The sequence below is a fragment of the Myxocyprinus asiaticus genome, chromosome 19 (assembly GCF_019703515.2).
Source record: "Myxocyprinus asiaticus isolate MX2 ecotype Aquarium Trade chromosome 19, UBuf_Myxa_2, whole genome shotgun sequence".
NCBI lineage: Eukaryota > Metazoa > Chordata > Actinopteri > Cypriniformes > Catostomidae > Myxocyprinus > Myxocyprinus asiaticus.
In genome coordinates, this window is record NC_059362.1 from 37,779,326 (window position 1) to 37,799,381 (window position 20,056).

The window sequence follows — 20,056 nt, forward strand, 5'->3', positions numbered from 1 at the left end:
CCGTCCTGCGTGCCTTTTTCCTTCAGGTGATGAAAATGAGAAACAACTTTCATCCAATTTATTTTCCTCTGAAAGACAACAGAGTGCCTTTCCCCCTCACTGCTCCGTGTGCTTAAAGCCTGTTCTGATAGTGCAAATTGTAAATAGTTTTTCCTGTCTTTCCTTTTTTCCCCCTTCATAAGTGATGCTTCCCATCAGAATAGTTATTTGTGATCAAAGAGCCAGAGATGCAGAGAAGCGTCACAGAATGTGATTCATGAAAGGCTCATTGATATTCTTTTTGTTAGATTGCAGATGTTCGTGGTTTGAATGAAAGGAAATGCCTGCATGTCTTTTTGTGTGTCATGTTTGTGTGAATGGTGATGTTCATGGCAGTAAATAGATCTCCAAAAAGTGTTATATTCACTTATGGCGGAAAATACTTTATTTGTTCTGCTTACAGTAGTTTTAAAACATTGTCTAAAAGTTTCTTACCTTTTAAAAACTTCTAGAATGGAGTAAATGACATGTAATACATCGGGCAAAATTGTGCTGCGGTGTGACATGCTATACTGCATTTATAACTATTTTATCCTACCTCGTCTGCCATTACATTCCCTTGCACTGTACATAACCAATTTGTATTACGATTTGTACTATGTATATGTATGTGTGTATGTACTGCATGTGTGTATATATATATATATATATATCATATGTGTGTGTGTGTGTGTGTGTGTGTATGTATGTGTGTGTATATATTAGTCTATTGTATATTCTATATATACATTTTTCTTTTCAATATTTATCTGTTTTGTATTCAATTTTAATAATTTGTTAAAAGTCTTGTTGCTGTTTTTGTATTGTTGTGTACTGGAAGCTCCTGTCACCAAGACAAATTCCTTGTATGTGTAAGCATACTTGGCAATAAAGCTCATTCTGATTCTGATTCTGATTTAAATAAATTTTGCTCATTCTTTTATAATTATTATGCATGCAGTTTTAGAGCATGACCTCATATTAAAATTGGACTATTTGTGCTTTTAAAATTAAATAAAAAATGTAAAATTACCAGGGCAAAAGGGTGAAAATAAAATTAAAACCAGTCACAGCTCCTAAAACATACACTTTTACTTATGGATTCGAACCAAATTGTATTGATAAATATTGATGTTAATTAACTACCCAATGCTTAATTGCTGATCTTGGATCACTAGAAAAGAATCCATAGCTGGTATTTGATGCATTCATCTCCTATGTTCCATCTCTCTTCCTGTTTTCTCAGTGGACCTGGTCAGCGGGTATAATCTGGGCACCATAAGCCACCACTCCAAGATTGACTGGCTGGAGCTGAATGAAATGGGTCGTAAACTGCTTTTAAGGGACAAGAAACTCAGGGTAAGGGGTAAACATTGTTGTTTAAGGTTTAACCCTTTAAGCTCAGATGTAAGCTTGAAAATAATTGTCAGAATATCAATAACTAGTCTTGACCAACACAAAATAGATATAGTTAGAAAGCTTAGAAGCTCTACTTTACAATGCATGTAGGCATTATGACCAAAACTGAACAAGTGCTTTGAAATATGCAGACAAATCAGAAGTGTTCCGTTTTGTTAATTTATAAAAAAAATTGCACTGTGCATATTATTGCAGTCAGTAAAAACATCAAACTCACCAAATAGCCATGTGTCATATGTTGTTGGAAAGCTCTCAAAGAGCAGAATGCAACCAACCTATTTGATTTACTCACAGACCAAAATATAGCCGGTAATAGCTAAGTATATGTCTTTGACATTTATGTTTCATGTGAACAGGTGTTGCTTATATGCCACGTTTTTGCTTATAAGTTCACGAAAAATAAACGGAACATAAAATTTCACATATCATTACTTAGAGGAGGCGATTATCTTTCAAACGAGCCCACACACAAGGTAATGGGGTGCTTATTATTATTATTATTATTATTATTATTAGATAATTCACACAAAGCACAGTGTTTCATATGGCCACCAGGAGTTGGCGCCAAGTTCATGATGCAGACTCATTTAGTCAAATGGTAGACATTCTGTGAAATCTCATTACTAAAATCATGTCTGCATGCTATGAAAACCTTTAGTAATTGTCGTGTTTCCATGTGTAATTAGTTCTTATGTACAATTATTATGTTTTATTTGTTTGGAGAGGCTTTTGGACACTAGGATAAATTATTTTTGTAATGCTATTACTTTTGATTGCTTTGTTGTATCAGCACAAAAAGTTTCTCAGTTATAGTTGACATGATTGGGAACAAAACAAAAGCAGTTTTTCGGAGCCACCTTATTTACACCCAGATATATATATATAATGTCAAATAAAAAAAATAAAAATAGTACATTTTTGGCACAAGTTTTTTTTCAGCAGTTTCTTAGGCTGAGAGTCTCAGAATTTATCATAATCGATATAATTTTTTTTTATTATCCCCTTTTCTCCCAATTTAGAATGCCCAATTCCCACTACTTAGTAGGTCCTCGTGGTGGCGTGGTTACTCACCTCAATCCGGGTGGATTGTGCTTCTGAGACCGTCAGTCCGCACGTCTTATCACGTGGCTCGCTGTGCATGACACAGCGGAGACTCACAGCATGTGGAGGCTCATGCTACTCTCCGCAATCCATGCACAACTTACCACGCCCCTCATTGAGAGCGAGAACCCCTAATCTCGACCATGAGGAGGTTACCCCATGTGACTCTACCCTCCCTAGCAACCGGGCCAATTTGGTTGCTTAGGAGACCTGGCTATAGTCACTCAGCACGCCTTGGATTCGAACTCGTGACTCCAGGGGTGGTAGTCCGCGTCAATACTCGCTGAGCTACCCAGGCCCCCATAATCTATATCATTAAAAAAATTGAAAAGTTTTCTTTACAGTGTTACCAAACACTTGACACTCCTTGTTATAAGCCTTTAATTTTGGGTATGCCACTGAAACAGGTAATCTTTAAAAACACCCTCAGAGCTTAAAGTGTTAATATCAATCATAAGATCAGAAAGATCCTCCCCTTCTGTCTCTTTCTCCATGTTCAGCTCCACCTGTATGACATCGACAGCACCACGAAGAGCACCATGTTGACATTCTGTCCTTACGTCCATTGGGTACCAGGCAGTGATGTAGTTGTGGCTCAGAACAGAGGAAACCTCTGTGTTTTGTACACCATCGACAGCCCGGAAAGGGTCACAACCTTTCCGCTCAAGGTGAGCTCAAATCCCGAATCAAATGTCTAATCATAATTTTTAGTCAACTGTGAGTTTGGTCACATGACTTTGTGCCTGCCACAGGGGGATATTGTAGACCTGGAGAGATCTAATGGTAAAACTGAAGTCATTGTGACTGAAGGGGTTAATTCTGTCTCCTACACGCTGGATGAGGGACTGATCTAGTTTGGAACGGCCATTGATGATGGAGACTATTACAGGTACCAGTACTATCTACAACAAGGCCTCAAATAGGCCTAATGAAGAAGTGCATTGTTTGATTGAGTATAGATTTGAACTTATGCTGCTTAAACGATGTAAATGTAATCATTTAAAACTGATCTTGGTTGTATGTGTGTGCACAGGGCCACAGCATTCCTGGAAACCCTGGAGCTGTCTGCAGAGACAGAGGCCATGTGGAAGACTCTGAGTAAACTCGCCCTTGGGGCACAACAGCTCCACATTGCTGAGAGGTCAGACAAGCAAGATCACCTACCTTTTATGACATAGCCCCCTGAATCATGTGTCTAACCCTGAAGACAAGGAACCAGTACAACAGACGTAATATTGACAGAAATATAATAGTTGGTGCCATCTTGAAATTAAAGATTCTTTTTTGCATACAGTGTGGACTCAAATACTATTTGGACACTTAAGCCACTTTTAAAAAAGCATAAATGTCATTGCATTAGATGATAAAATATCAAACCAAGTGGAATTTATTTTAAAGAAAGCACAAGCTACTTTTTCAACCGAAACATCCAAAACCTCAGGGACCCATATAAAAAATAAAATAATGATGTGACTTTAATGTTTTTGTTTTGTCCAGTTTAGAAAGGACCCAAAAGTTGTCCTTAAGACACCACATTAAAAATAATTTATTAAAGGAAAGAATCTTCAATGAATCTCGCATTTACCCGTGAATGTATAATTCATGTCAGAAGCATTAGTCAAAAGAACCCTAAAGAATGCTGCTGTTATGGACAGCTGTCTGGTACACTTCAAATTCTGAATTGTGTACTCCGATAAGATCCAGCCTAAAGTCAAATGTGTGTAATCTGTTGCAAAGAGCAAAAAGCCTTCACCTGAGATGGAAAAAGCTTGTGAGGGAGGATATAAGCACCACAGGTCCTTTTGAAGAGGCTTCCTGTAGCATTAGGAAGCAGCGGGCATGTTTAGAGTTTTCCTATAACTGTATAAGCATTTTTTAAATTTTCTTGGAACCAGAATTTAATTTAGCGGGGCTTAATAATGCAGGGTGGATTTGTTATGTAAAGCCTTTTCTGCATAAAGCACCCAGAGAAAAATTCTGACCATGGCAGGGAATGCAAATGAAGAAACTGACTGAGCACGCTTCCTGCTGCCTGTTTGCCTGATGTCACTTTAGAGAGTGCATGAGCCATACTGTCTGTATGAGCCATACATGAGCCATACTGATCATGGCTGATCTTTCCTATCCATACTGAATGCCCTGATCTGTTGCAGCAATTGTGAAATTATACTGCTGTTTGTATTTGACGTTATTGGTTTAAAGGTGCATTCACACTAGACTTGTGCTTCATTCACTTCCATTCATACCTGTGCGAACGTGGGTGAGTGGAAATGTCAGCACATGTGAATGTTTTGTCTCTCGTTCAAGTTTGGAGAACTCTGATCTGTGAAATTTGTATGGCGTAAAGATGCATGTGTAACGGTAGCCAGCTGGTACGTAATAGCTGTGCAGTATGTAAACCTCACTCTCCTAGTCTTAAGAGACGCACTAGTGACCTAGACTAAAGACCATGGCTTTTATCCATGGGATTGCTTGTTGGAATCCTGCTTGGGGTGGGTCGAGTAGAACCGGTGACACCGGTACCGTGAACCGGATGGGAGTGAGGTTTAGGGGGGGTGAGTGTAACGGTAGCCAGCTGGTACGTGATAACTGTGCAGTGTGTAAACCTCGCTCTCCTGGTCTTAAGAGATGCATTAGTGACCGAGGCTAGAGGCCATGGCTTTTATAGTCTCCTTGCTAGATCCATGCCGGGGATCGCTGGTTTGAATCCTGCTCTGGGTGGGTCGAGTCGGACCAGTGACACGTGACCAATAGAAGATCAGAATGTCAGAAATTGACCTCTTTGCTGAAAACAAAAAAATACAAACTTCAAAACTGCATGGTTTGCAGGGTTGCGATAACAAGTGGACTAGATCATATATTTTAACTTTTTGAATAGTGTGACCTCACTCTAACCTGTTGGTGATTTTCCGCAGGTGTTTTGCAGCACTTGGTGATGTGTCCAAAGCCAGATTCCTGAATGAGACCAACAAGATTGCAGATGCCATCTCAAAAGAATATGTATGTAGAGCAGACAAACAGAGCTTTTTGAATGTAGCATGGAGTTATGTCAGTTTTTATGGGTGGTTCAAGCCAATATAATAATTCATTTTAATAATGGCTAAATTAGCTAAAAACTATTTAAAAACATAAAATGTTTTTATACATTTAATAAGGTTGTTATTAGATTTTGGAACTGCCACAAGGGGGAATTAAGGGGGCGTTCATGCCAAGTGTGCTCTTGCATTAAAAAAACCTAGACACTGTGCAAGGTGTGGAGCAGAATGCAGGTGTCTCAAGGCACGTTTTTAAAAGTTATTTTAACTTGATAAGGCATCTTAAATACATGCCGCTCAAGTGCAAGACACTGAAAATAGCAGCGAGATGTGGCACAATGGTCAAAGACGTCAATCTAGTGCATGTTTACATAGAAAAACAATTAAAAACAGAGCAGCCAGATGCAAGAAATGCATTCTGTGTTGGCAATTGAAAAGTTGACAAACAATCGGCTGACATATTGGCCTGACCAATATATCTTTCTATCACTAGTCTCTCATTTAATGTTTGTACACTAGAATGTACATATGTTGTACTTGGCTTATGCATTTTAAAATCCAGTATTATTTACTCTCCTTTAGGGTGGTGGTGGTGCAGACCACTACCAAGTGAAGGCAAGACTGGCAATGCTGGATAAGAAATTTAAGCTTGCAGAGATGTATTACATTGAACAGGTAACGAATAGTCTATAGTGCTTTAATACCTGTAACAGAGCCACCTGAATATCTCGATTGCTGTGAGTAATATTGCTGTGTAACCCTATAGAATGCGTGGATGAAGTGATGGAAATGTACCAGGAGCTCCACATGTGGGATGAATGTATTGCCATTGCAGAGGAGAAGGTAACATCAGTTTGAAAAACAGCAAGCATATTTATAACCTCTTATCAAGTGTATATGTAAAATTTAAATTATTTAAATTGTGCATGCTGTATTCTCATGCTTAGTGCATCAGTTATATGATCCAATTGTGAAATCTTAAACTTTTACAAATAATATGCATTTATCCCATAAAGGGCCTTCTGGAGTTGGACAATTTGCGACACAGTTACTATTCCTACCTAATGGAGACCAATCAGAATGAGAAAGCTGGGGAGGTGAAGGAAAGTGAAGGTGACTTCACAGGTGCTATTAACCTCTACCTGAAAGCAGGACTCCCTGCTAAAGCTGCCTGGCTGGCCATGAGCAGAGATGAGCTCTTATTAAATCATGACATCATCAACCGCATCACTTCCGCTCTCATTAAAGGAGAGTTCTATGAGAGGGTGAGTTTTACCTGATCTCAAAGTTCAGAACTGTAAATTGTGCATGGAAAATACACAAAGAGTGTCTGGCATGGCAAGATGGTTGTTGTTATGATCCACCCATTTACTGCTTTATCAGACAAGACTAGCAAGAACTTCTATGCTGTTCTAGGCTGGTTAATGCTGTTAGTACTTGTCTGGTGCTACACTGCAAAAGAAAAAAGAAAAAAAAAAAAAAGAAAAAAAAAAAAAAAAAAAATATATATATATATATATATATATATATATATATATATATATATATATATATATATATATATATATATATATATTACTTAGTATTTTTGTGCCAAACATTCTTAAAACAAGACACATTATATATCGTTTTGCTTTCATAGAAATCTTAATTTTATTTGTGAAATTTATGCTTAAAACAAGAAGAAAAAACTTTAAAAATAAGACCAGTTAGAAAACATGAGAAACATTTTGGTGTTTAAACTATTTAAAACTAGAATATCAGTTTTATTTATCTTTAGCTGATATATATATATATATATATATATATGTATATTACGTGCGCGAGAACTTGCTCTTCTCTCTCTCTCTCTCTCTCTCTCTCTCTCTCTCTCTCTCTCTCTCTCTCTCTCTCTCTCTCCATGCACACTTGTGTGTGTGAGGGAGAGATCGCTTTCACAAGTGTTTGAAAGTCCTCCATGATTTTTTAACAGATAATTCCAAATGTTCTCCATCATTTTGATAAATAAAAAAACAGCAAGAAAAGAAAGAAAACCATTTGAAACTAGCACACGAGTTTTCATTTCATTCATTTTCATGTGATATATGCCGCTCCTCTCTCTCTCTCCGCATGCTTGTGTTTGAGGGAGAGCAAAAGAGCACTTTCATCAAACTCGCATCAGAGGGTTGTTGTTGTCCTAAACACCGCGACTCCAAAAATCATATGTCTTATGTGTAAAAAAATGATGCTGAAAAAACGTATTGGAGTTATTATCTATCACCTTTACTTAGCCCAACAACAACACAGGACAAAGCAATCAAACGAAAGTTGAACTCTGTCTGACGCGCAAAAAAAACAAGAACAATCAATTCATTTAAGGCCAGATTTCACACTCCTTTGAATGCCCAGAACAATCTGCATAAAATTACACAGTTAAAGCATGAATAATGTATCATATGTGTTTGCTAGGTTACTCTAAAAAAAAAGTTAGCTACACCCTGGTAAAACAGTTATGAATTGTAATTTTAATGACTGAAAATACTAATATTGGCTATATGAATGTGTCAACAGGGTTGGGAGGATTACTTTTAAAATGTATCCCACTGCAGTTTTCAGAATACATGCTGTAAAATGTAATTTGTAACGTATTCCGTTAGATTACTCAAGGTCAGTAATTGAATCTAAATATTTTGGATTACTTCAGCGCAGATTTTCACTTTGAAATCTGCCAGTGCTGTAAGACAAAATACATATCTTATGCAGTGTTGCTTCTAAAACAGGATGAAGTAAATGTATTTTACGCAAGTTTAACTATTTCTGCTGCAACAAACTTACTTCAAAACCCCACAGAGTGTACTCAATGAAATCTTTTTCTGATTTTATCTGGATTCTCTCTATTGAGCTCCCAAAGGAAAAGTTCCTCAATGACATCATATCCACCTTTTCACTCATAACAGTGTGAGAGCGCCATCTGTATACTCGTACGAATATAACACATCATAAGAAAGTGTTCATGTCATTCAAACACTCCTCGATCACATCATTTAAATGGATAAATGTTTTCCAATTGAATAGACTGCATTTTATTGTCATTTGTTTCATTTAATATTTAAAGTAATCTCTTCAGTAATCAAAATACTTTTGGAATGTAACTATTCTGATTACCAACAATTAAAAATGTAACTGTAGTGGAATACAGTTCCTAATATTTTTTAAATACGTAATCCCATTACATGTATTCCGTTTCTCCCCAACCCTGTGTATCAAATACAAATTGAATGGCATACATATACAAACACAAAACTACTCGTATCGGTACTCGGTTTCGAACGATGCCTAAAACTAGGAACTTCTATTGGTCTTCAAAAATTGGTGCATCTCTACTGGAAAGCAAGAAAAAAATACTGAGAAGAAAATGCAGTGTAGTTGTTGGATCAAACAAAAATCAACTGGCCAAGATGGTCAGCCATCATGGTCTTAAAGCTAGTTGACCAAGGAAGTATTGCTGGTTAAGCTAGTTAAGAAGGCTGGTGGGGGACACAGATTTTTCTGTGAAATCATGAAATAATAACAATTGTTTAACAGGCAGGTGACCTGTTTGAGAGGATAAGAAATAATCAAAGAGCCCTGGATTGCTACCGGAAGGGAAATGCTTTTAAAAAAGGTATGTACAGTATGCTTACTAAGAAGAATCCAAATACGTCGTTGCATTACAATTCAGACATTAAATCAGTTGGGATGCGAAACATCAGAACTATAGATGATACTGGACATGGCACCCTCATTAACCTCTTCTGATTACATTGTGTTTCCGCAGCGGTGGATTTGACTCGTGTTGCCTTTCCTGTAGAAGTTGTAAAGCTGGAGGAAGTATGGGGTAACTATCTAGTGCATCAGAAACAAATGGATTCTGCTATAAACTATTACATAGAAGCTGGGTGAGTCTCTAGGGAAACAAAGCTTGGGATCTGCAGGTGCATATAAACTCACTGAGCACTTTATTAGAACACCTGTACACTTATTTATTCATGAGATTGTCTAATCAGCCAATCTTGTGACAGCAGTGCAATGCATAAAGTCATGCAGATATGGGTCACGAGCTTCAGTTAATGTTCACATCAACCATCAGAATGGGGAACATTTTTTATCAGTGATTTCGACCATGGCATGATTGTTGGTTCCAGACGGGCTGGTTTGAGTATTTCTGTAACTGCTGATCTCCCGGGATTTTCATGCACACAGTCTCCAGAGTTTACTCAGAATGGTGCCAAAAACAAAAAACATCCAGTGAACAGCAGTTCTGCAGACGGAAACGCCTTGTTGATGAGAGAGGTCAACAGAGAATGGCCAGACTGGTTCGAGCTGACAGAAAGGCTATGGTAACTCAGATAACCACTTGTAGTGAGCACAATAGCATCTCCAAATGTACAACACGTTGGACATTGAGGCGGATGAGCTACAACAGCAGAAGACCATGTTGGGCACTTTATTAGGACCATAGTGTTCCTAATAAAGTTCTCCATGAGTGTAGTATGTGTTCGCCGCATCTTCTCTCGCTGGGGTTGAAACAGACTAGGTGTTTAAATTTGAATCAGGCACCCAGGCTCTATTTGGTTTGTCCTTATCGGACTCATTTGTCTCCTAACTCTCCTCCTCTGGTGAAGCCGCTCTACCAAGGCCATAGAGGCGGCGATTGCAGCACGCCAGTGGAAGAAAGCATTGCGCATACTGGCGCAACAGGAGGACAAGACTGCAGCCAAGTATTACTTGAAAATAGCTCAGCACCATGCCTCTGTACAAGAGTTTGAGGTAAAGTACTGTATCCTCCTGAGACCCGAGCATGACTGCTGTGTGCACTTTCCATTTCCCTTTTTGATTTGTAACAAGAGGCAAAATATTAAACATGCAAAAAAAAAAAAAAAAAAAAACACTGACTGAGACCATGTGTACACCTGGTACTAAGATGAGTTTTGGGTGATCTGATCACAAATGTACAAGCAAGACATCACTGTTACACCTAGTCGTCTCTTTTGACCACTTGTGTTCGGATTTTGAGGAGCGAGTCTTTGATTTCATGAGGACATACATCAGTCATTTCCTCTGTGTTTTACTGAATGATAATAAAGCACCAAATACTAAAAGACGAGAAAGAAAACCTCCAAAAACTGGCGCACAGTTTCTCTTAATGTTTCCAAAAATGACGTTTAGAGCAGAATTCTGAGTTATTTTAGTGCAGTACCTGTAACTGAGCTTCTAGTGTGCATGCTGCTCATATCTGTGTCCCTATTGTACATGTTCATGCATTCACTTTTTAAAAATATCCACGCATACGCTTATTCCCTTGAAATCCGCACGGAACCAGTGAAAAAACAGCCGTTTCAGCTGCCTTCAGCGTCGTCCCGTTTCAGACGAATTACCAAAAATGCATCTTAAAATTAAGATAGCGAAATTCATACACAAACTCGCGCAGTTTATTCTTGATGCGTGTAAAAAAAAAAAACATGAAAGAGTGGCTCTTGCCCGTTTTCGTGCTTTATTCGCAAAGGAAAAGAATAATAAAAACATCTAATAATAATAAAAAAACAGCAGGTAGAGAGATGTGGGTTTTATTTTATATTTATTTTATTTTTTCTCCTACCCAATATCTTGCTCCTCTTTCAACAAACACTAAAGAATGGCTTGCTCTCGTTTTGCTATTTTCAAAAGGAAACATTTATGAAAAACATATTAAAATAAAAACAGAAGGTATAGGGAGATGTGGGTGAAGTATAATTTTACTATGTTCTAATTATTGCTTCCTAATACCTTGCACTCCTCTTGCACTCTCTCTATATTTCATTTGCTGTGGCTCATTGTCTTTTACTCGCCGGGACTGTGCTCACACATGATGACAAGACATATAGATATCGGACAGTTTTCAGACCTTTTATCGTGAGATCTGAGACTTCTCACCGCAGACTAGTTGCTGACTCAAAACATCAAAGTAGACGAGCTTGAGTTGTGTAGTCCACTAGGCATAAGTGTACATTGTGTTTAACAGCGTGGCTTTTTGCAACAAATCGCTCAGATTTTAAAAATGGCAGATCAGATGAAACTAGAGACTCTAATCTTTTGTCTGAAACAGGTTTCAATGTAAAAACTTTTAAGTTTCTTACAAGTTGTGGTTTTGTTGCCGTTTCTCCCAAAGACAAACTCCGCTGTGGTCGGCGTCATGTTATTTTGTCACATGAATCCGTACGTTGGACGTTTAACCCTTAACTGACAGCACAGAGTCTCGTGAACTGAGATCAGTCCGTTTAAATGAATTTAAATTATGCGTTGTGTATAGCGAAGCCAAAATACAACGTCCACGCATGTGTCACATGAGGGTATATCTCAAGTGGATTGCATCAGGAAATACTTCTTACATCACAGACCAGCTGCTAAATATTAACAAATCTCAGCTAAAAACATCATCTGGATTTAACTTGTGTTGACTAAACTTGTCCTGTTTCTCTGAGATACAGGTGGTAGAACATCTGTTTGTGAAGGGGGATAGTATCAAAGATGCTATAGATATGTACACTCAGGCTGGGAAATGGGAGTAAGCTCAAAAGGTGAGTGTCACATTGTGTTCCTCTGCACTCCGATTTCTCTTAGTTAAACATGTAAGGTCAGTTCTTTAAACGGTTTTGCTTTAAGGCGTCCCAACCGTTAGTGGGACGCACTAGACCAGGGGTGTCAAACTCGGTTCCTGGAGGGCCACAGTCCAGCAGAGTTTAGCTCCAACCTTAATTAAACACACCTGAAGCAGCTAATCAAGGTCTTCAGGAGTACTTGAAGATTACAAGGAGGCATTTTAGAGCAGGACTGGAACTAAACTCTGCAGGGCTGCGGCCCTCCAGGAACTGCGTTTGACACCCCTGCAATAGACTATACAAAATACAGTAGCTCGAGTTTGGTTGGGGGTGGCTTAACTACTCTACTTTGTTTTACAGTATTTCAAAGAGTCCAAGATGGAACATATTTTTGTTTTAAAATGATGTATGCCTGATGAAGGTCGTGTGACCGAAATGTCACAAATAAATTCTTGACTGTGTTTTGCAAGCTTGGGAATTGTGCAGGATTTTTTCTTTTTCTCTTGTTAATATATTTGTTCTTGTGCGCCTACCTATAACTTTTCATCCGTGCGAGGGGCCTTGATTTATCGTTTGTTTTAAAATATGAAAATTTGGTTTGGCAAGCTTGATCACTTTAGCTGACTTGACTAAATCAGAGTGTATGTAATTATACATCTGATAGATGGAAACTGAGAACACAATTGCAGTTGTTTTTCTTTATTCAAATCATGAACAATTTATGTTTGAATTATTATTAATCATAAGCAATTTACATTTGAATTATGATGTCGCATTCTGTTTTTCCCTGCTCTCTTTCTCTATCTGTCTTTCTCCAACACACAGCTTGCTGTGAAATGCATGACACAAGAGGATGTGTCTGCCCTCTCCATCAGCAGAGCACAAGAGTTAGAGAAAGGGGGAAAGTACAAAGAAGCTGAAAGGTAAACACACACACTGCAGTTTCTTTGATCTGACCACTGTTGATTGCTGATGGCTGAATTAATTAATTGTGTGTTTTATGACTGACAAAAGCAAAAGTTGCTCTCAGGATAAAGAAAATGTAAACTTGATTGATACTTCAGTCACGTTTCTCATAGATACTTCACTGCAAAAATCGACAGCTAGAAGTGTTCAGGTACTGATTCAAAAGGCAGGACACTTTCTGGTGTTTAATCAGTTAAATCTGAGGTATATTTAAAAAAGCAAAACTTTGGACACAGCATTCACTATAACAATTGTTTTTTTCATGCCTGGAGAAGAATAAAAACACATAGGAAAAGAATCCTGACTAAATAGGGTTCATTTTGATCTCTTGTTGACCTAAACTTCCATAACATGACATATTTACATGTGGAACAGAATATTTAGTGGGAAATAACATTGGGTGGAACTTGATTTTACAGATCTGGATTTGAATGGATCATGTAATGTAGGCAATTATATTATTGGTTAATAACGTTTTCTCCGACTGCATGACTTTGATTACATCAGCAGAAAAGAGAAGGCCAATGAATATTACATTTTGTATTTCTTTTCTTTTCTTAAGAATAACATGTACTGATAAATCAGGCACAATACAACCAGGGACATTTATTAAGAAATTAAATATGGTCAATTTTGATTTCATGTTGTATTTAAAAATAAATTAGCAAGTAATTTACATCACATACCCAATCACCTTATACAATTAGTATTGTCTCAAAGCAAAAATGTATTGTTCAAATTCATGCCTGAAATTTGCTGTATGCTTCCGTTTATAGGCTCTTTACCACTGTAGATGAACCAGACCTGGCTATCACCATGTACAAGAAGAACAAAATGTATGATGACATGATTCATCTAGTCGCCATACATCACAAAGCTGCTGCAAGAAACGCACATTCACCTGGCCAAGGTTAAAGAGGACACTGGAACTTTTGATTGAGTGTCTTTTGATGCGGTTTTGTCTTGCTTATTGCTCAACAAAACCATAAAATTCACTGAATGCCTTTTTTGTGTTTATCACAGGAGCTGGAGGCTGAATCCAAGTTCCAGGAGGCAGAGTATCACTACCTAGAGGGTCAGGATTGGAAAGCCGCCGTAAACATGTACAGAGTCAATGACGTGTGGGAGGAAGCTTATAGGGTGTGTTTACACACTATATGATGTTTTTTGTTACACAATAAATGTCCCTTTCCAAGGTGAGCTTGTTGCTATTTTCGCATAGCATACTACCAATCTCAGAGTTCCCGTGTGTCCTGGAAAACCTGGAATTTTGCAATGCAGTTTTCCAGTCATGGAAAATTCATGGAAAATTAGAAAAATATCTAAATGTCCTGGAAAATAATTATTTGTCCTGGAAAATATTTTAGTATAATAAAACTGTTTGACTGTGTGGCTAGCAGGGTTTTTCTTACATGTACAAAAACATGGTAGCAATTGGGACTGGATAGGTGTGAAATACACAAATTCGTATTGTTTTATCACTGCCGCAGAAGCTGCACATTGTGAAACAACGTCAGCGGTTGACTGTCATGAGCAAAGCCCTGTCACGTACATTCTCTGATCATCTGCTGTCAGTGTAATCTAGTGTGATTATTAAACTGCAATTTAATAAAATAAATTTATAATCTGCATCTGCTGCACGCTTCAAAATGAATTTGTCTAATGAATTCAGAATAAAATAACCATTCAATAACAACAATATGCATCATGACCTCTCGTGTGTTTTTGCTTAAATATTACACCCGTTGGGCAAATAAAATGTCCTGGAAATGTCCTGTAAAATTGTGCCATGAAAAGAGTGGGAGCCCTGATACTACTCCTACTACAGTATTTCTGCAGAAATGTAAAGAGTAGCATGGTAGTATGCTATTCTGAACTCTTAGGAGATTGCATGGCTGTATGCTTGATTTTATGCACCTGTTAGTAATTGGTGTAGTTGAAATGGCCAAACTCATTCATTTGAAGGGTGTGCCCACATACTTTTGGGCATGTAGTGTAAATGCTCTTTGATTACTTTGATTTGAATTGATATAATGTATCATGAAGAGAGGTTCAAACATTGCAGATACAAATTCCTCTTGATGTGTGTACAACAGGTAGCAAAGAGCCATGGAGGAGCCAGTGCCCATAAGCAGGTGACATACTTGTGGGCACAGAGTCTTGGAGGAGAGGCGGCAGTTAAACTGCTCAACAAGTTTGGTATGCTGGAAACTGCCATTGACTTTGCAGCTGATAACTGGTAAGTCTCTGCTAAGTCAGTGTTAGGACTTAAATGCATTATTTAGTGTTTTGCTTTCAATTATATGCAAGATGAGCACATATTTTTGGGCAATTTTCCTGGAAGAAAAAGACTGTAATTTTAAATCTGCTTAAAGCTAATTTTGTCATCTTCAAAGGCCTCAAAGCTTTTGCTACATGGACTTAGGACACATCCACACATTGATTTTGCTACGTTTATGCCTTTCGTTCCAGACTGGAACAGTATTTTTCTCCACCAAAAACAGAGACTTAGAAAACTCTCTCTAGTACCAGATACCACATTTGGAAAACAACGATGTTAGGAAACGGAAAAAGGAGTTTTCAACCCGAAAACCTATTATAGTGGACATGGCCTTAAAGGCACAAAACTCCAGTTTTGGTTTCATTTGTTTTCTTTCATTTGATTTCTTTAATAACAGAACACTCTTTGTCTTCTTTAGCTCCTTTGACTTTGCCTTTGAGTTGGCCCGACTCTCCATGAAACAGAAGATCCCTGATATCCATCTGAAGAATGCCATTTTTCTTGAAGACCAGGTATTACTCACAGACATGATTCATTTTTTTTTCACTGTAAAGATACAGTATAATCAAAATAGCCTGTCAGAATGCTAATGCTATTATGTTTTGCAATATTGTTATATTAGATTTGTTAATATGAAATATTACTCTACCCTTACTCTAATTTAGGCCCACACAGAGTTCATTTTTCTTATTATTAATGTTCTCATGGTGCACAGTATAATTGTAATGTTTCACTTTCAAGGGCAAGTTCAATGAAGCTGAAACCGAGTTCATCAAAGCCGGGAAACCCAAAGAGGCTGTGCTAATGTGAGCGAGCTTTCATATCACACTTTCCTACTTAAAACACACACACACACACACCACTGAAAAGGCAAAGGAATTCCAGAAGCAGATAGCACCAGGATGCAGAGTATTGATTTTTAGATCTCATACAGGAATGGTGGGCTTCGGCTCTGTTGCTACAGTGACAGGCAAATCATAGTATAACTCCCATGAGACAAAAATGGTCTGATGAAAAAGGTTGGACGGGGAAAAGTTCCTGTTGCTAGTTACGGTTGTTAGTTGTTAGTTACAATTTTATTACATATGTATTACAGAGTTATTACATCCATTGATAAAATGCACAACAGAACATGCATGTTTTATTTAAAAAGAATGTTCTTTGGTCTGTATTTATCTATTATCATGTATGTGCAATTAATTTTTTATCATTATTTTTATTTCTGCAAATGATGTTTAAAATAAGGGTGTCTCTGTCTCTATTTCAGGCACGTCCATAACAAGGACTGGAGTAATGCCCAGAGAGTGGCTGAGGCTCATGATCCAGAAAGTGTAGCAGATATTCTAGTGAGCCAGGCTAAGTTCTGCTTTGACCAGAAGGAATTCCAAAAAGCAGAGGCCTTCCTGCTCAGGGCCCAAAGACCCGAGCTTGCTATTAAATACTACAAAGTAAGTACTTTTTTTTTTTTTTTTTTTTTTTTTTTTTAGTCAGTAGACAATAAAATAGGGGTCTTCAATAGGGGGTTCACGACTCCTTGGGGTCAGCAGTGTTACCGCAGGGGGTTAAATAATTATCCTGAAACAAATCTGTTAAACATTAATATTATGGTATATTTTAGATAATTTTGTTAATGTTAAATATTAAAGTTAATAAAAGTTAACAAGGTTAAAGGTTATAAGCTGAAGTTCAGCTAAATGTTTCATTGTCCCTCCCCCATTAAAATGTATTAAATAAAATGAAAATAATATGTACAAGTATATAACTCTGTATATCAATTATGATTATCTTAAAGGCTTTGCAATGTAAGCATCATAACAAAGTGTACATTAATATGGTACTATAAAAAAAAGTTAATATTGGCCAGGCTTAAAATGCAACACTCAGTTTTATACAAACTGTAACAAGGGGTCCATGCTCCTTCTGTCTATCCAGCAAATAGTTTTATGAACCCTAAAAATAAAACATAACTCTTCAAGATGTCAACATAACCACAAAGTACACTTTCTAAACATTCCATAAATAAAGCAGTGTTCTTTCTCTGGTTTATGTTATATCAAACATTAATTTATACAGTGAAATGTGCTTTACATGTGTGAGATAGTGATTGTGGAAAGTAGATCCTTTTTGCAACCACACATTTGATCTTATTTTAAACCTAAACCCTTCTCAAGTTCAAAGATTTACTGTTCACAGTCACTGGAAAAGATATAAGACGACTTCTTGTTTGCTGAATATTAATATTAAGCTCTGCCAGCTTTGTAAATTCATATTTTCCTCTTCCAGGATGCTGGGATGTCGACTGATGCAATGCGGACCTGTAAAGACTATTTGCCCAGCAAGCTGAGCATCCTTCAAAAGGAATATGAGAGCGAGGGCAACTGGTAAAAGAAAGCTCTCTTTACTCTAATACCATCTTTTTCCCATTTTTCGCCATACTTCCATATGAGTCTCATTCACTATATCTCAGAAAATCCTCCCTTGTTTATTGTTCTTCAGAAACTAGGGCTCTGCAGTTGTTCAGAAAAACTAGCAGCTCTGAACTACATTTGGATCCTCTTTTGGTTGCTTGTCTTCCCTCTTTTAGTAAAACATGGCAGCTTTTTATCCTAAATTAAATCCATAATGAGCAGCTCATTAACGTGGAGACACGCAGCAAATCCGCCTACACTGATAATTTCCCTATTTTTAATGACTTGTGAGAAAACATCAAAGGCTGCTTCGCTGTCTTCCTTGGGAAGAAGAGAAGAAACATTTTGCATAGTCAGTTCAAGGCGCATTCAGCAGTAATCTTGGCCTCTTGTATCGTTAACCTATTTTCTATCAATAGCCTGAACTTTCGGGCCATGTTGTCTTTTACGATTGACTCCATTTGTGACTTTATGATCCCAAAGGTGATTTTCTCTTTTCAAAGGCAGAGATGTAGTAGCATTCCAGCGGTGTGTAATGTGATGATTGGGTGTGCAGTGATTCGTTTATTGAGAAATATTAAGAAAGGGAAAATGACCCTTTTTTCCCAAGCTTCTCCCCATGGTTACTATTGCTTGCTCAGACAAGATTTACAGAACATCCCACAAGAATGAACTGTAGATTTCCATGAACTGTGCGATTATCAGTAAAATGTGCACATTAAGTGGTACAAATTGAATGGATATTATTTTTGCATGGGCTGAAATGAAGCGTAAAATTTTAAAGCATTTTGATCTGCTGTTTTTCTTTTAAGAAATGTTTTACACAATAATGTGACTAAAAAGTGTGGAGACTGCAAATCAGAATCGAGGTAAATGCTTACCAAAGTCAACGTAAAGAGAAACGCTTGTTTGATAGTCATTGCTCTCAGACCACAGGAAGTAAAGCAACATCATAATTTGGGATAGGGGGAAAACACAGTGTTTCAGGTGGGGCAATCACAGTTTGCAGCATGTCCCAGTGCAGCTTTCTGGATCTGCAAATTAACAGAGAGAAAAAGACATAGATGAAACTTAACTAGGACACTGTTGTCTCATTTGTATGCCCAGTTTATACAAACCAAACCTCTTAAGGTGTGTGTCATTCTTGTACTAGCTCCATAAGCAACGGGGCTTTGTTTTGCCCCTGTCCATTGTGCTGAATTTATTGTAGCAAGAGAGCTGAAGTGATGCTGGCTAAGTGCTCGCTTTCACAGCCACAATTTAATTCGATTAAATTTACTTCCTTCAGGCATGATTTCTAAAAATTAAAGCACACAAAACATTGAACTGGATTTTTCACTGCTGTTTTTGAGGAATTTTATAGCTGAAGGAAATTAAATGCCAGAGAAACAAGGTTTTATTTTTCATGTAGTTTTCACAGTCATCAACCTTCATGTCATCTCATAATTTGAAGTACGGATGTCTGAAGACCTTTAATAAATAGTGTTTTAGAGCTTTATTCAACACACTCAGCACAGTACAAAAAGCTTCAAACTCAGCCAGCGCTAATAAAAAGGTAATACTTATTGCTTTTGCTGGAAAAGTAAAAGCAATGAGTGTTTTTGTATTTTTCTTCCCCGGTAGACTATGACATCAATAGAAACAGATGGAAAACAGGAAATGATGAACAAATGATGGCGCCTCTCATTAGAAGTTCATTTTAGATACATTTATATTTATGTTTCTGTGTGTGTTCTCAGGGGTGTGGAGGGTATGGTCAAGCAGGCTCAGGAGTGGGAACAGACAGGCGAGTATGCTCGAGCCGTGGACTGCTATCTTAAAGTGAAGGACTCGTCTAACATGGACTTAATGATGAAGTGTTGGATGAAGGTAAATCTAGAGCTACCTGGCAGTAACATTTTCAAAAATTAGGGGAAAAAAGCGAAAAAACTTCGGAAACATAATTCCAAACCATTTGGGAAAATTCTGAAAAAGTTCGGAAACATAAGTCCAAACTTTTTGGGAAAGTTCTGAAAAAGTTTGGAAACATGAATCCAAACAGTTTAGCAAGATTCTGAAAACATTTTGGAACATAAATCCAAACAGTTTGGGAAAATTCTGAATACGTTTGTGAAAATACAGTAAATCCAAAAATACAGAGAAACAAAAACATAAGTAAAAAAGTGAAGAAAAAAAACTTCAGGAAAAAATTGTTTGGGAAAATTCTGAAAATGTTTGGAAACATAATTCCAA

General features: G+C 37.4%; 1 protein-coding gene across 1 annotated transcript in view; it reads left to right on the forward strand.

Moving 5' to 3' along the window:
* LOC127410146 (intraflagellar transport protein 172 homolog) overlaps window positions 1-20,056 on the forward strand; it is a 44,596-nt gene that overhangs the window by 11,294 nt on the left and 13,246 nt on the right. Inside the window, 22 exon segments of the mRNA XM_051645229.1 lie at window positions 1,265-1,377; window positions 3,039-3,206; window positions 3,291-3,427; window positions 3,572-3,679; window positions 5,454-5,538; window positions 6,156-6,258; window positions 6,340-6,416; window positions 6,590-6,838; window positions 9,138-9,216; window positions 9,370-9,490; window positions 10,217-10,361; window positions 12,059-12,148; window positions 12,995-13,092; window positions 13,912-14,007; window positions 14,009-14,045; window positions 14,159-14,275; window positions 15,232-15,374; window positions 15,835-15,928; window positions 16,158-16,222; window positions 16,684-16,864; window positions 17,700-17,797; window positions 19,564-19,693. Coding sequence (XP_051501189.1) covers window positions 1,265-1,377; window positions 3,039-3,206; window positions 3,291-3,427; window positions 3,572-3,679; window positions 5,454-5,538; window positions 6,156-6,258; window positions 6,340-6,416; window positions 6,590-6,838; window positions 9,138-9,216; window positions 9,370-9,490; window positions 10,217-10,361; window positions 12,059-12,148; window positions 12,995-13,092; window positions 13,912-14,007; window positions 14,009-14,045; window positions 14,159-14,275; window positions 15,232-15,374; window positions 15,835-15,928; window positions 16,158-16,222; window positions 16,684-16,864; window positions 17,700-17,797; window positions 19,564-19,693 — 2,534 coding nt within the window.